The 14,160-nt window shown below is 38.7% G+C and overlaps 1 protein-coding gene across 3 annotated transcripts in view; it reads right to left on the bottom strand.

The window, feature by feature from the left end:
• Positions 1 to 1,879: 1,879 nt before the first annotated feature.
• The window catches only part of mettl15 (methyltransferase like 15), a 55,855-nt gene continuing 43,574 nt past the window's right edge, over positions 1,880 to 14,160 (bottom strand). For 2 of the 3 annotated variants that reach the window (XM_043245752.1, XM_043245753.1), the window contains exons 5-6: positions 12,243 to 12,421; positions 1,880 to 4,429 (exon numbers count right to left, since the gene is read on the bottom strand). In XM_043245752.1, coding sequence (XP_043101687.1) covers positions 3,978 to 4,429; positions 12,243 to 12,421 — 631 coding nt within the window. In that variant the 3' untranslated portion in view covers positions 1,880 to 3,977. The remainder of the gene's footprint in view (positions 4,430 to 12,242; positions 12,422 to 14,160) is intronic. The other variant, XM_043245751.1, reaches the window with a different exon arrangement.

Genomic DNA, 14,160 nt, shown 5'->3' with positions numbered 1-14,160 from the left:
AAAATGGCCGTGTAAAATATGCAAAATAGGTTGTGCTCTGTTCTCTTACTATAATAACCTCCTTCTCTCCAGGTGACTCCACCTCCACAGATAGCCTCTCCCCTGTCACCAAAACATTTCCACACGTCGGAGGTAGCTTTCAGATAATGGACAAAAAAGGCTAATTAAAGTTAATTAGCAGGTGTGCCACGCTGTAATTCAGTTTGTTTTTTTATATATAAAGCCCACGACGTAGAAGTCAATATGTGACTGCGTGAGGTATCCCTGCCCTAATTGAGTCTTTATTCCCATCGTGCACGGCATTTGTGTAGCCCTCCCCGTTTCAGCACGCAATGTTCTGCTGGTGCAGCTCGAGTGACAGAAGTCAACATGTACTCCCTCTCGCAGACTACAAGTGAAGTCACGGACGCTTCTGAGATCTGAAGGAAAAGTTTTGTGAAGCGAGTGATGCTACATGCTCATGTGACTGCATCAGTGCTGCCAACGCACACCACAGCCAGAAGGGTCAGCCTGAAATAAACTTACACCGGAGCCAAGAAATCCTCTTTAGCTCTCTCTCTCTCTCTCAGTGAGAGCTCCATCACGGTTCACAAACTGCTTGCTTTTGTTTTTGCAAATCTGCGTAAGTGAAAAATGCTAAGCCTTGCCGTCTATACCGACTTACTATGAGGCACCACTTTTACTTTTCACACCTGAACGTTCATTGTGTTTTGGCAAACGCAACTTCATATCTGTGACATCTGTCACTGTAAGCTACGTTCGGTTTCATAACAGCTAGGGATGAATTTGCTTGCGAGTAATCAGAATACTGTGCCGCTATCTTAAATCTCACATAACATCTTTCCAACTCTCATCTCGCAGCAGGATCAAGGCTTCACAGTTGACACATATTAGTATGCAGGCAGCTTGTGAGAGCGGCTGTGACGTCAGCACGAGCAGAGAGGGTGGAAAAGGTGTCCGAGGGAGAGCAGAGGCTCTGGCTGATCACACCATTATTAGAACAGCAAACACGCTTAAACACCATTAAGTTCTATGTTACATGTGCCGTTTAGTTTCCACGGTAACGACAGGGAGGTGTATATTTAGAGCTGACGGAATAAGATCGTGAAGGAACGGTAGAGATTTGGGAGGGGGAGGGGGGTATGGGCAGATGCAATTTTTCAACAAAAAACGAAAACAAAAAAACTTTGACATGTTTGAGTCACAAAGTATTTAAGGCCTCTGTGCTGATTCACGCCAGGCTGACCAGCCCAAACTAATTCAAAAAGGGCTTTTTTTTTTTCTCGTTTTTTCTTCCCAAAAGTGCATTCGTTAAGGGATTATGGGGAACTCACTGAAGAACAGAAGAGCAGCTTCTTGTTTTGTCTGAGATGTGTTTCGGGTCTATAAATCTTGACCAGTTGGAGGCAGCACTGGCTTCAGTCTATGCATTTCAAACCCTGAACCTTTACTGTAAGGTTCCTTGAGTCCTTTAAGCATCATTTCTGGGGAAATTATTATTAATGAACCAGCACGTGTTTAAAAAATATATATTGATGCTATCTGCTGCATATTTAGAAACGTATTTCCTTTTTCTACTATTTCCAAATCGGTAAATAAAAACGTATATGTAACGTATTTCTATAATATTTTATAGCATTTGTAACATTATATAACACATTTATACCTTATTTACATTATATAATACAAACTAACAATTATAAAACATTTCTATTAATGCAAATTATACACAAACAAAATCATTGTTATTAAATAATTCATATCGTAATGTTATTGTATATAAATATTATAAAACAAATATATGTTAAACATAATATCTAATAGATTTAATGATATAATTGAGATTATAGCATACTAAATTTACATTGCATTTACAAAATAGAATAACTAGAAAACTAAATGGTGAATTTATTGAAACGTATTATATAATAAAATGTATTGTTATATTATCTAAGTATTATATCTACACCTAAAAAGAAAGGTGCTTCACAATGGTTCCATAAACAACCTTTAACATCTAAAGAACCGTTCTGTTTCACAAAGGGTTCTTCAGATTTTAGGAAAGGAAAGCGATGGTTCTTTAAAGAAACCGGATCAATTTGACATATTTCATGTTGCATTTATTTTTTATTTAGAAAAAAACAGGAACATTAAAAATATACGAATATCAAACTAAATGTTTATAAAAAAAATTTTTTATTAGAAATAGTATATATAGATTATAACGTTTATTCATGACAGATCCTTTGTCATGCCATGACATTTAACAGCTGATTGAACAGTTTATTCTCATTTTTTAAAAACAATCTGCATACATTTTCACTCAGAGTGAAAGGATAAAATAAGGTGTTAAAATCGAAGGCTTTTAACGTGCCCTTTTAATCACGCCGCTGGTGAGGTGTCGAGGTATATGTATGTGAATCAGATGTGAAGGGGCCGGAGTACAGTACACAAGGCGCTGAGTATTACCATGGCAGCTGAATCCCACCCGAGTCCTGCAGGTGTGTGACTCACCCCCACTAGCTCAACAAAGGGAGAGAGGCCGCCGCATAGAGACGCAATCTCTTTGTGCATCTCTCTCTCTCTCTCTCTCTCTCTCTCTGTCACATGCTGCATTGCCAACTTACATGTGGGCTCTATGCCCATCTAAGATCGCACCCCAACACCTTCACATACCCGACCGTGCCAATGCATACTCGCTGCTCGTTCAACTTTTTACTTGCATATAGTTTGAGACGACGTGTTTTTCTCCTGTGACTCTGGAGATTGTTCTGTTATGGCTGATGATTCTCTTATTCTAGCTGTTAATAGAAACTTCACAGGAGGCAGCTGGACTTCAACACTATACTCGTGTATGCAGCAGAAATGAGTCAGGAAGAGGTGAGAGTTGGGTCGAACTCATGTGTGAAGTGATCCTGAATTTGACTATGAGCCGAGGTAACAGAGCCAGTGATGTGGTAAGGTCTGTTTATTGGTGCAACGGGAAGGTGGCGGCTCAGCAGGTAAAAGATGGATGTAACCTTGAGTGACAGACAGTTATTATCCGGAACGAAAACTACAATTAAAAGGAAGCTAACTGACTAAACTAAAACAACAACTTTATGACTCCAAAACTTAACCTTAGTCAAATAAAAATCGAAGTCATAATGCAGAAAAAAACTGCAATCATCTTTCAATCAGTTGTGAAAAGGAGGTGGGTTGTAAGCAAACTAAATAATTGAAGAAATCTGGCCTGTAGTTTTTACTGGAAAATCCAGTTTTTAGACGTATGTGGAAACTTGTCACCAGCCATAACACTAGACTGTTTAAACATTTTTAAATAATACCGGATGCTGTGTTAAAGGGACAGTTCACCTGAAAATGAAAGTTCTGTCAGTATTCACCCTCAAGTTGTTCCAAACCTTACGTTCTTTCTTCCGTTAATCACAAAAGAAGACATTTTGAATAATGCTGGTAACCAAACAGTTTCTGGTAGCCCGCTGATTTCCATAGTATGAGAAAAACTCAATGGCTACCGTCAACTGTAGGTTACCACCATATCTTCTTTCATAACTATCCCTTTAACTTACACTAGTAAAACTAAATACTTAAAATAAATCATAAAGTCAAAATAAAAACTACACTGAACATAAATTTTACATAAAAATATAAACACAAAAATATAACTTAAAATATAAATAGAACATTAAAAATTGCTTAAAATATAACATGTACCATGAAGCAGATATTCAAATTGTTATGCGAAATTCACCCAAAATTCATTAACATACCACTGACATTTTTAACACCAACAAAACTATTCTGGAGTTATGTTTTTTTTTTATTTTGTACTACTTCAAAGTGACTGAAACCACACGTGTGCACACCCGGAAAAAAGGACAAATTGTCACTGAGTGGGTCATTTTTCGAATTGAATAATATATACACTTTCGGAAATAATATTTATGAACCATTTGTTTTTCTCTCCTAAGTAATCTCTATCGTCTTACTGCTGTTCTGAGTTTAGCTGATCGAGCTCTTGGGTTCTCCTGCACCTCTTCCTCACTTGGCTTTATCACCTTCTTCAGGCTGACCCAATATTTGCTCTCTTGTCCTTTCCCCTCTTCTTCGTTCTCTTCCTCCTCCTCCTCATGCTCCTCTTGCTCTAACTGGGCTCTGGCTCGCTGGCGATGGCTGCGGCGCGGTGGGGCGGCCAGGTCCTCTCCACGGAGGAAACGCTTGGTCAGCCGGTCCTCCAAGGAGTGGAAGGTGAGAGTGCAGAGTCTGCCCTTGGGACGGAGCAGAGCCCGAGCCACTCGCAGGCCGGCGTGCAACTCGTTGAGCTCGTCGTTCACAAATATCCGTAAGGCCTGGAAGGTTTTGGTGGCAACGTGTGCAGGGCGCTGCAGGCGGTCACGCCGGGCGTACAGCGCGCTCGCGGGAAACGCTCCTAAAACCAAAGAAAGGATTAGATTAGTTAACAGAGATAACAGAGGCTTTTGCAAGGTTTCTTAAAACATAAATCCACAATTTGTTCACTCGTGCTAGTCTTTTGTTCTAGTTTAGTCAGACATACTAATCGATTCACATATATTTTCGAAAGTGGTTCATATTTAATAATTCAAAGATGTTTCCAAATTTTATTGTATCGCACCAAAAATGTTCAAGCAAATACATACCATCAATTTTTTTAGTAACAAACAAAGTTGTGTTTGTTAATGCACTGTGAGCTAACGTGAACTAACAATGAATGATTGATAAAATACAAATGTACAACTTTGAAAAGTAATTTTCAGGTGTATTTATCTTTTTGAATTATTGCAAACACAACAGGTGTCCTAGGGTAATACATTTCAAGTTATACAAACTGAAAAAAATGGCTGTATGTGCCGTTATCATTTTAAAACTAGAACTATTTTTGTTAGGATGGCTTTGGGGTGAGTAAAATATGTCATCATTTGGTAAAGCATTAAAGATAAAATGGGTAAACAATTCCTTTAAGATCTCATGTGCCGACTGCTTTCTGGTTTATGAACTGCATTATTCAGTACAATGTAGGTGCAATGGGTGCTTTTTCTCAAAAACAATCAAGAAGCAAAACGCGCTGTGTACTTTAAGAGCATATAAACAAAGAGACAAACACACTGAAAGATGACCACTAGGGACACACAGGGGCTTATTCCAGATCAGTATGTGTGATGACACAGTGCTTTTGAAAATAAACAGGCTGTTCTACAAAGCTCCCAAAGCTCATGGAGAGATGGCTCCATGTTGTATATTGTGCTGCGATGATTTGGCTCAGGCTGAGCAAGCGGAGGTGACGTTGTTCCCTGAACTGACAACACGCAGAGCTTAAAATTTCAGATAGAAAGGACACTTTTCAAAGTTTTCTTATTAGAAGTGGGGAACACAAAAGTATGGCTATAAGCTATACATTTACTGTAAATCGTAAAGTAAGCTTATGATAATGCTTTAATGGTTATATCTGACATAAAATAGAACAGACACTGAATAGTATTAACATCCAGGTAATTATATAGATATTTTTAATCCTATATTATACTTTCTCAAGAAAGGTTTGAAGGGGTATTGAAGAAATGATTAATGAAATTCCTGTATATTTGCCTGTACAAAGTTGCCTCTTTTTCATCATTAAAGTGGTAAAAAAAAAAAAAAAAGAGAAATGGGAACAATGCAGACATGAACTACTGGAGTTGCAGCGCATTTCAAAAAATACATTAGACTGCTATTAGATACGTTTGATACATTTCACACTATTACCTAACATATATACTGTATAAACATTTAATAAAAGGTAACCTACACTATAAAATAACAGTCACATCTTATGAACTAAACAACAAAAAAGATATTTTAAAAATATTTTCTTTCACACACTGTCAAACACTGACAAAATTTCTGCAAGCTCCCTTTAAAGGACATCTTTACTACTGTATGCAACCGAGTATATTTCAGTTTCTTCTGCACCTTGCATTTCAAGGCTTAGATATGAAAATGTTTTATGCACTAAAAAAAAAAAAAAAAAAAAAGTTAACGATTTATAAAACTATTTCAAGAAAAAATGTTAAAGAAATGGCTTCACATGGGTGAATGAGTGAAGGAGATGGAGAAATAGATGGCTAAAGAGAGGTGTTGCATCTCTCAGGTCTTGCACTTCTGGGCTTGGAGGAGTGAGACACTGGCCAATCAATAAGACCACATGCCTCTGCCCAGCCTCTTATTTTAAAATCAAGACATAAGGGAATGCGTGAGGAACAGGAAAATACGAAATGGGAAAAAAATGAAAAGGAATAAAAAATGAGCAGAGAATAAATAGATGGATACACAGACGGGCCTGGAAAAAAAGGTCGGGGGAGTAACAAAACAAGAACAAGTTTGGACTGTTTATAAAAAATATATATATATATATATATATATATATATATATATATATATATATATATATATATATGAGGCTCTAAACATTAATCATACAATACAATCTAATTTAAAATAAATCCCGGTTTAGGAAAAAAAGCATCAAATCTCAATTGCAACGAATACAAGGTGAATAAATACAGCAATCAGTCTGTTGTTGTTACCTCGATGGGTGCTCTCCTCACATTCCAAGCAGCCATCGCTATCGATTCTCCATAATTGGCCATGAATCCTGATGGGTGTGACAATGAAAACAGCCTCTGCCTAATTACCTCTACATTTAAAATGAACTCACTTTATTAAAAACAATGTTTACACAGAAGCCTAATGAGCTGTACAGTGTAAATAGGCAAAGATCCGTCAACTTTAAAACAAACGAAAAAAGCCACACCAAATTTTTTTTTTCTCTCCACTAAAGCTCATTAAATGATTAAAGATCATTTCAGCCATTTAATAATTCCCTAATAGGACGTATTTATATTATACATCTATACAATCACTGGCTATTAGAAAGTCAAGTCAAATGTAGTGAAAATGACACTTTGTTATATGGAAATGTAATTGGTTGGCAGTCTTGTATGAGAGTGCAGGGATTAGAGGGTAACACCCAGCTGCTCATGGTTCTGATAATTGGCGGTATGTCTTTATTTGGATCAAACTGATTACTGCATGACATCCTTCTGTAATGAAGGGAGAGATCTCTCTTGAATGAGGCTCTGCACAAGCACATTTCAGCTTGAATAGAGGGCTCATTCTTTGTCTGACTGTGAACTGAATTACGGATTTCCTTTTGTAATTCCTCTCTATTAATCACGCGCTAGTGTTGCATTAAGGAATGAACAAGGGGCAAAACTACCATTTTTGAATTTCAAGGCTGTTGTTCCAAACATCATTTGACTGATTGATCAAAGAATAAAAACAAAGGCAAACGCTTAAAAGACAGCATTTACTGTAGAGCATTGTTCTGATCAACTGAGCTGAGAAATAAATGGATTCGTTCGGTTAAGCGACAAACACCGCTTCATATTTTATATATATCACAAAATAGCTTTATGGAACCTGATCATTACTTAATATCCTAATGATTTTTAGCATAAAAGAAAAATCAATCAATCAATCGCTTTTATTTATATAGCACTTTTAACAACACAGACTGTATCAAAGCACTTATATGGAGATCAAAATCAATAAGTTTGACCTAAAAAACGTATTGCTGGTTATTGATACAAATATACCCGTGCTACTTATGCATTTTCTCAAAACATAATAAATTAATTAATAATAGAATTTATAATTGTTTGTATATTATATATATTTATATAAAATTAGTATTTATAAATATTAGAATTAATACAATTTCAGGTAAAAATTTAACAGCAATATAAATGTGTTGTATTACAGATTTTTATATGGTTATTAATGTTTGTTTAATGTAAATGTTCTCTCAAAAGCAACGTTTCTGTATTTGATAATAATAATAATAATTAACATTACAAATCTCAAAGACATATCACTCCAGCTGTCGCACATTCACACCAAAGTCCTGAACGTTTCACCCTGAGCTCTGCAACAGAGATTCAGAACATTTCTATGATTTGTACGTAGACTCCTGCTAAAATGCATTGGTCCATCGAAAGTCGAAAAGGTTAAAACATGCCTCACTTTTGACTCGTCCACCGTTGCAATTGAGTAAAGAAAAGAGAACTAACGTCATGTGTGCTGGCCAAGACACGCTTAACATTTAAACGTTAGCATTTGATTCGTTTCGTATAAACCATGTCTTGAAAATGGCGTGCAACGGACTTGTAAGGCAGTAACTGGTTTATTCCTCATTTATCACAGCACACAGAAATGGCTAAAGGGTGAATATGTTCGGTGAAAAGACTCAATCCTGCATACGCTATGACAACACGCTGATGACTCATTTCCAGCAAATGTGTCTCACGGACACTTACATATTTCTCCTTGTTCACCTCTGGGAAAGAAAAGAGCAATAAGTGAAAGAGAGAGAGACAGAACTGAAATTAAAGCCTTCCATCTTCTTGTTTACCCTGAAGAGTTAACTAAAATTTGCACAACATTTCCCAATCTATGCTGATCACATCAGGTTTCCAGTAAGAACGGAGATGAAGGGTCCTATATTATTCTGTAGTGTCAATTTACGCCGCTTTCTTTGAAAGCTCAGGAAGGGCCGTTACAAGTGCCTTGTTCCTGGGCGAGGCTGGAAATAGCTGTTATGCACAAGACTTTCAAAGAGTAATGCTTCATTATTACCTAGTAAATCCCTCTATCTGAGCAACGGGCTGCATAGGGACACAGAACATCGTGAATGTTATTTGAGGCTGAAAGGGCAACGTTGCTACTGGCTGCTAGGGACTGTGATGACGGTACACAAAAATTACTGTTATTGGAAATTAGGATGAAGACCATTTCAGTTATTGTTTCAGCATCTGAAGGCACCGGGCTACTATCATGGCTGCGGGTTCAAATCTGCCCATGGACCTGCAGAATGGTATGAGAGCTTTTGATGTCAACGTAGTGTAACCTTGTGTTTGTATGATGTTTTCTCGCACCTTCACCCCGTGTGAATAAATGATGACTGAATTTTTGTTTCTGATTGAACTTGATCTAAAAAAAGATATTAAGCTGAACAACACTGAAAAAAACTTCTTTTTTTTTATGAAATGTACATTTTTGTTGTTTTTGCATACATAAGTAAAATTAAGTAAAATCTACTAAAATTAGCAAGAAATAAGTAAATCCAATTTGAGGCTGAGTAATTTCTACCTATTTTAAGTTTACTCTGTAATGCTCAAGTACATTTCATTCTTGGTTTGTAAACTTTACAACGAAACATGCTGTTCATGTGGTTCACTTACAAATATGCAAGTAAGCAGGTAGAGAGCTTGATATCCTTGTGTCTACTCATAGAAGCATAGAAGACAGATCTCGAGGTACTACACAATAGTAACAATCATTTTGAAAAAAAAATTTAACTCCACGTCACAAAGTAGCAATTTACTTAAAGAATCCTTGTAAACAAACAGTTCAGAGTTCTTAATTTTTTACTACAGAATTTACTCCTTTTTTAATTTCACGTCTGAACAAAATTATTAAATGTAAAAATTACATTTGTTTTTCTGTAGTATTTACTGCACCACAAAAAAGGATAAAACAAAAAAACAAAAGGATATTAAAATAATTGATCTGACAAAATCTGCTTAAAAAAATCTGACTATAGTTTTTTTAAGTAGGCTATGACCATAACCATATATTGCAGTATTTCATTTAAAAAACAAAGAGTAAGGTCAAGTAAAGTGGATTTATAATAAATATATATATAATAAATAACACCACAGATTTCACATGGTCATCATAACAAATTAGATTAAATTTTGAATCCCAGATATTCTGTGTGTTCTCAGACTTTTGAACCCCACTGTATTTGTTCCTGTACAACAGAACTAATCAGTTATTTTCCATTACCAATTTGTGGTATCAGTGCAGCTAGTTGTATTACTTGTTTACAGCTCTGTTTACATGCCAGTCTCTCGCGACACGTCGAGACGAATCGTGATTTGGTTCATTGAATTTTCATCTCAATGTCTGAATGCCAGAAATATGTTGTTGCATGGAGCTCTGGAGTTGAATAAGACACTAAATCCCAAGTTATTCAAAGATAACAACTGACTGCTTTGAATAAAAAGATTCAGCTAAACACTAAATGAATAGCTAGATGCTACCTACACAAAGAAGCGTTATCCCAGTTCACAATGCAAAGGAGGTAGCAGGTCCATCATTAGGTATTACAGGGATCGTTCAGCTAAAATTACTTTGTGTTTCACCGAAAAAAAAAAAGTTCTACAGGTTTGGAACAACATGTGTTTAATGTGAATAAATCAACGTTTTTTTAGTAGAAAATGAAACTAGATTTTGTGTAAAATATCCTGTTAACAAAGCAATTAATCAACAATGAGAAAAAAAAAGTCACTCACTGATGGAAATGGCCTAAAAACAAAGTTGCGATGCAGAATAGAGAGTGAACTCCAGCTAACAGGAGTATAGACTTCAAGGACTGCCTTAATTCCAAAACTGTGATGTGGACCTCAGAAAAGTCGGAAGGAGAAGGCGAAAGATCAATTTTCATCAGCGCTCCAACAAGTCTGCTCTTCAACCAGTAATCAATAGCGGGCTGATTAGTGTCTCTTACAGTGATATTAAAGCATGACCAGCAGCTTAAACAACTGTTTAACCATGCTGTCAAAACCTGCGAGCTGTGCCAAATGAATCTGAATGTTTTATGGCAAAGCTAGATTGACGGCTCTAAGGTGTATGAGAGCGGGCCGGTGTGGCTGTCGGGGTCAGAGAGGGTGCGAGTTACTGGCTCTAAGCCACTTTTATGCTGACGCTCATTATGATTCAAAGTGGTCTGATATGTAGAAAGCTGATCTGTGCATTGGGATCGAGGGACACTTTCCTTAGGGAATCTGGATAATCTTCTGTCACGCCAGCTGGGTTCATCGTGATGAGAATATTAGACCGCCGTGACCTCGTCTCTTCTCTAATATGTTTCACTAAATAGTGCAGATTCCCCGTTTTAACACAAAAATAAAACCCCAGCAAGAAGCTACCAAATTTGTGTAGGATTTTTCTACTTTTTGCAAGTGAATTTCACAAATAATTACAAAGAAACTTCAAATACATTTGAAGTAGATGAAGCAATGTAAAGCAATGTGTTTATGAAAAGGATTGTGATTGGTGACTATAACAGCACGCCGCAAAAAAGGTGGAGGAGAAAGGTTCGGACACTCATCTGCCTCCAAAAGCAAGGGCAGAGAGGCATTGTGGGGCTTTAGTTGCTCACATAAGGAAACAAAGAGCACATAAGAGGGAGCACACTCCCATGATGCCCATTGTTATGGTGTCTAAACCCCTCCCATTCCCCCATCATCAGCGCTGATAAATACACACATATACAAATACACACATATCATCCCTCCTCCTGCTCTATCAATCGCTTCCCTTGGCAACGGTAATGCCGGCAGCCCACCGCCGACCCCAAGGGACCCTCGGGAGTCAGAAGCTTCCAGATTGATTGGAATAAACATTGTTGTTGACTTGCTCTACTCTTCAAAGAAGATCAAACAACTGCCCTTAGTCACACCTGTTCTCCCGGTGTGACGCACGTGCTTGCCTCGTGCTACCGTCATCTTCTGAAGCGACTATCTGACTATATGACTCGTCGTCAGCGACGGGCTATGGAAACAGCGCCGGCAAAAATAAAGCAGCCGATAAATATAATATCAAAAAGCATGGAGCTGCCGCAATGTGGTGCGTGTGACGCGTGCGTTTGGAGAAGTGTGTTGGTGGGGGTGCGGTGAAGGGCAAGAAAAGGGAGGGAGCGAGTGTGAGAAACAAATCAAAGGATACAAGGAAGGTGGGGAGGGGGGGGTCTGGGGTAGGAGAGGATGGGAGTGTGAGTCCAAATACGAATTAAGGAAAGGGGCTAAAAAGCGTACGGAACCCCACCTGCAGCTTTTTCGCTAGCGCTTCCTCGCGCGCTTTGTTTTTTATTAATAAGAGCCCCGTCAGTCGCAAGGGATGTGTTGCTGATGGACACTCAGACAGTGAGAAACGAGTGGGGGGTCGGGGGAAGGAGGACGGCAGAGATTTCGGATTAGAAAACGCCATCTTTTCTCCCCTTCTCCTTTTCCAGGACAAATAGGTCCCATAGGGAGAGTTTGCATTAATATCGCTTTTTCTCTCTCTCTCTCTCTCTCTCTCTCTCTCTCCCTCGAGCGCAGGGAATTAATGAGGGGGGGTACCTGCTACGATGCTGGCCAGTTGCAGGGTCCGGCCGATGGGGTAGACGCTGCGTGCCTGTGCGATGGCCGCCGCAATTTTCCTGGTGTGCCGCTCCTCCCCGTACGCGGCCAGCACGGACGCAAGCGCCTGTTGATCTAAGGCGTTGACCACGTCAGCCGCGCAGGGCATGTCGGGGTACCTACGCACAAAGAGGAGCCCAATTAAGCAGCTTGACGTCACAAGTTCCTGGCTGACAGAAGCCAAGCCTGACAGCTCTAAGACACCAGTGAAAACCCCTCCCACCCTTCCCACTCTGGGAGATGTGGGCTCGAGATCTATAAAAAGAGAGAGAGAGAGAGAAAGTGTGTGTGTGTGTGTGTGTACATGAGAGAGAACAGGAGGGAGAAACGGTTAGCGACAAATATAAAAATATCAAATCATGAACTGAATTATGCATTTGCTTTTTCTTTCTTTAGGAAAATGTGTGCGCACACTCCAGGAAGAACAAAGATATACCAGGATAAATGAGACAAAGTTACACACCTACATAAAGAGGAAATATATTAGCTTACTAATACCAATAAAACTTAATATTTCATGTAGTGAGTTTCAGTCGGCAACTGTTCGGTACACTTGCGCATGTGATTCATATACTCCCAGTGATTCATACATTCCCTAAACATCTTGACTCACATGTACGAATCTCTATATTTAGACATATGGAATTATTTAGGTTTGATACCATAGATTCTGACTGGCACATTTCTTTCTCTGTACTGGCGGAAAGCGAGGGAAACAAAAGTGGAGCGACTGGAACACGCAGGAAGTGAGCATGCGCAGAAGTCACCCGGAGTCAACTTGATGAACCTTTCATCATAACCTTTCTTTTGGAATTGTCGTTCTGGATCCCACATTATCCTTGAATGATTCTTCTTTTATTTCGTTTGTCATTTTACAGTATGTGGGCACGGAATGAGTAACTCAAACAGATAGACATGCTGATTAATGCAAAGTATGCTCTGTTCTTTTCGAAGGCCAGCTCGAGTCGGCCGGCTGCGTCGTGCCGTCTTAAACTTTCATTCGCGCACTGGTTTTTGTGATGGAACAAGGATGAGGCGTATTCAGATACCGTGAGCAGGACCTGGATCGACCTGCACTATATCTCGCCCTTTCTCTTTTTCCTTTGGGTCTCTCTCTCCTTCCTTCTCTTTTTTCAACCATTTCATCTCGCCCCCAGAAAAAAAGTTCAGAGTCAGTTACGGTGGGTGGGATTTCCACCTCATTATCACAGTGAAAACTTTGACAAAAACTTCCTAATAAGAGAGGAAGGCCTCTTGCTCTTCTTCAAATCAGAGGGAAGTAGTGGTTTGCATGAGAGGCGTAGGAGACCTAGAGATGATGGCGATGATAAAACACCACTCTAGGTGTTTCCCAGCCCTGACACAGGAGTACCCTGTACTGCAGTCTTCCTACTCAAACACACCTGATTCAACTCCTCTGCTCGTTAGTAGAGACTCCATGACCTGAAATGTATGCGTCAGAAAAACAACCTCCCCAAAAATGTATTGTTGGCGGTACTCCAGAGCCAGAGTTAGGAAACACTGCTCTAGGTGACTAGTTTCTTTGTAGGTGAAAGGGTGGGAGGGTCTTATTAAAGACAGCAATCAGATCAAGCTGCTGAAATGTGCTTCAAATAGCCTAAATAGCGCATAAACACATCCGAGTACCACATTACAGATTATAACAATATTTTGTGTTAGATACAAAAAAAAGGTTAATGTAGGGGTTTTCGAACCTGTCCCGGAGGCCCCGCAGCACTACAAATTTTCAGTCTCACTTATCTGTCACACCGAGCTAATATTGATCTTTTATTATTGTTTTTTGAATTATATTGTCATATGGGTAAATGTCATTAGTAAACTGTGATTCATGCGTTTC

This window comes from Puntigrus tetrazona, chromosome 7 (genome assembly GCF_018831695.1).
Source record: "Puntigrus tetrazona isolate hp1 chromosome 7, ASM1883169v1, whole genome shotgun sequence".
NCBI classification, from domain to species: Eukaryota; Metazoa; Chordata; class Actinopteri; order Cypriniformes; family Cyprinidae; genus Puntigrus; species Puntigrus tetrazona.
The sequence above is the reverse complement of the archived record's forward strand: the minus strand, read 5'-3'. Positions and strand labels throughout refer to the sequence as shown.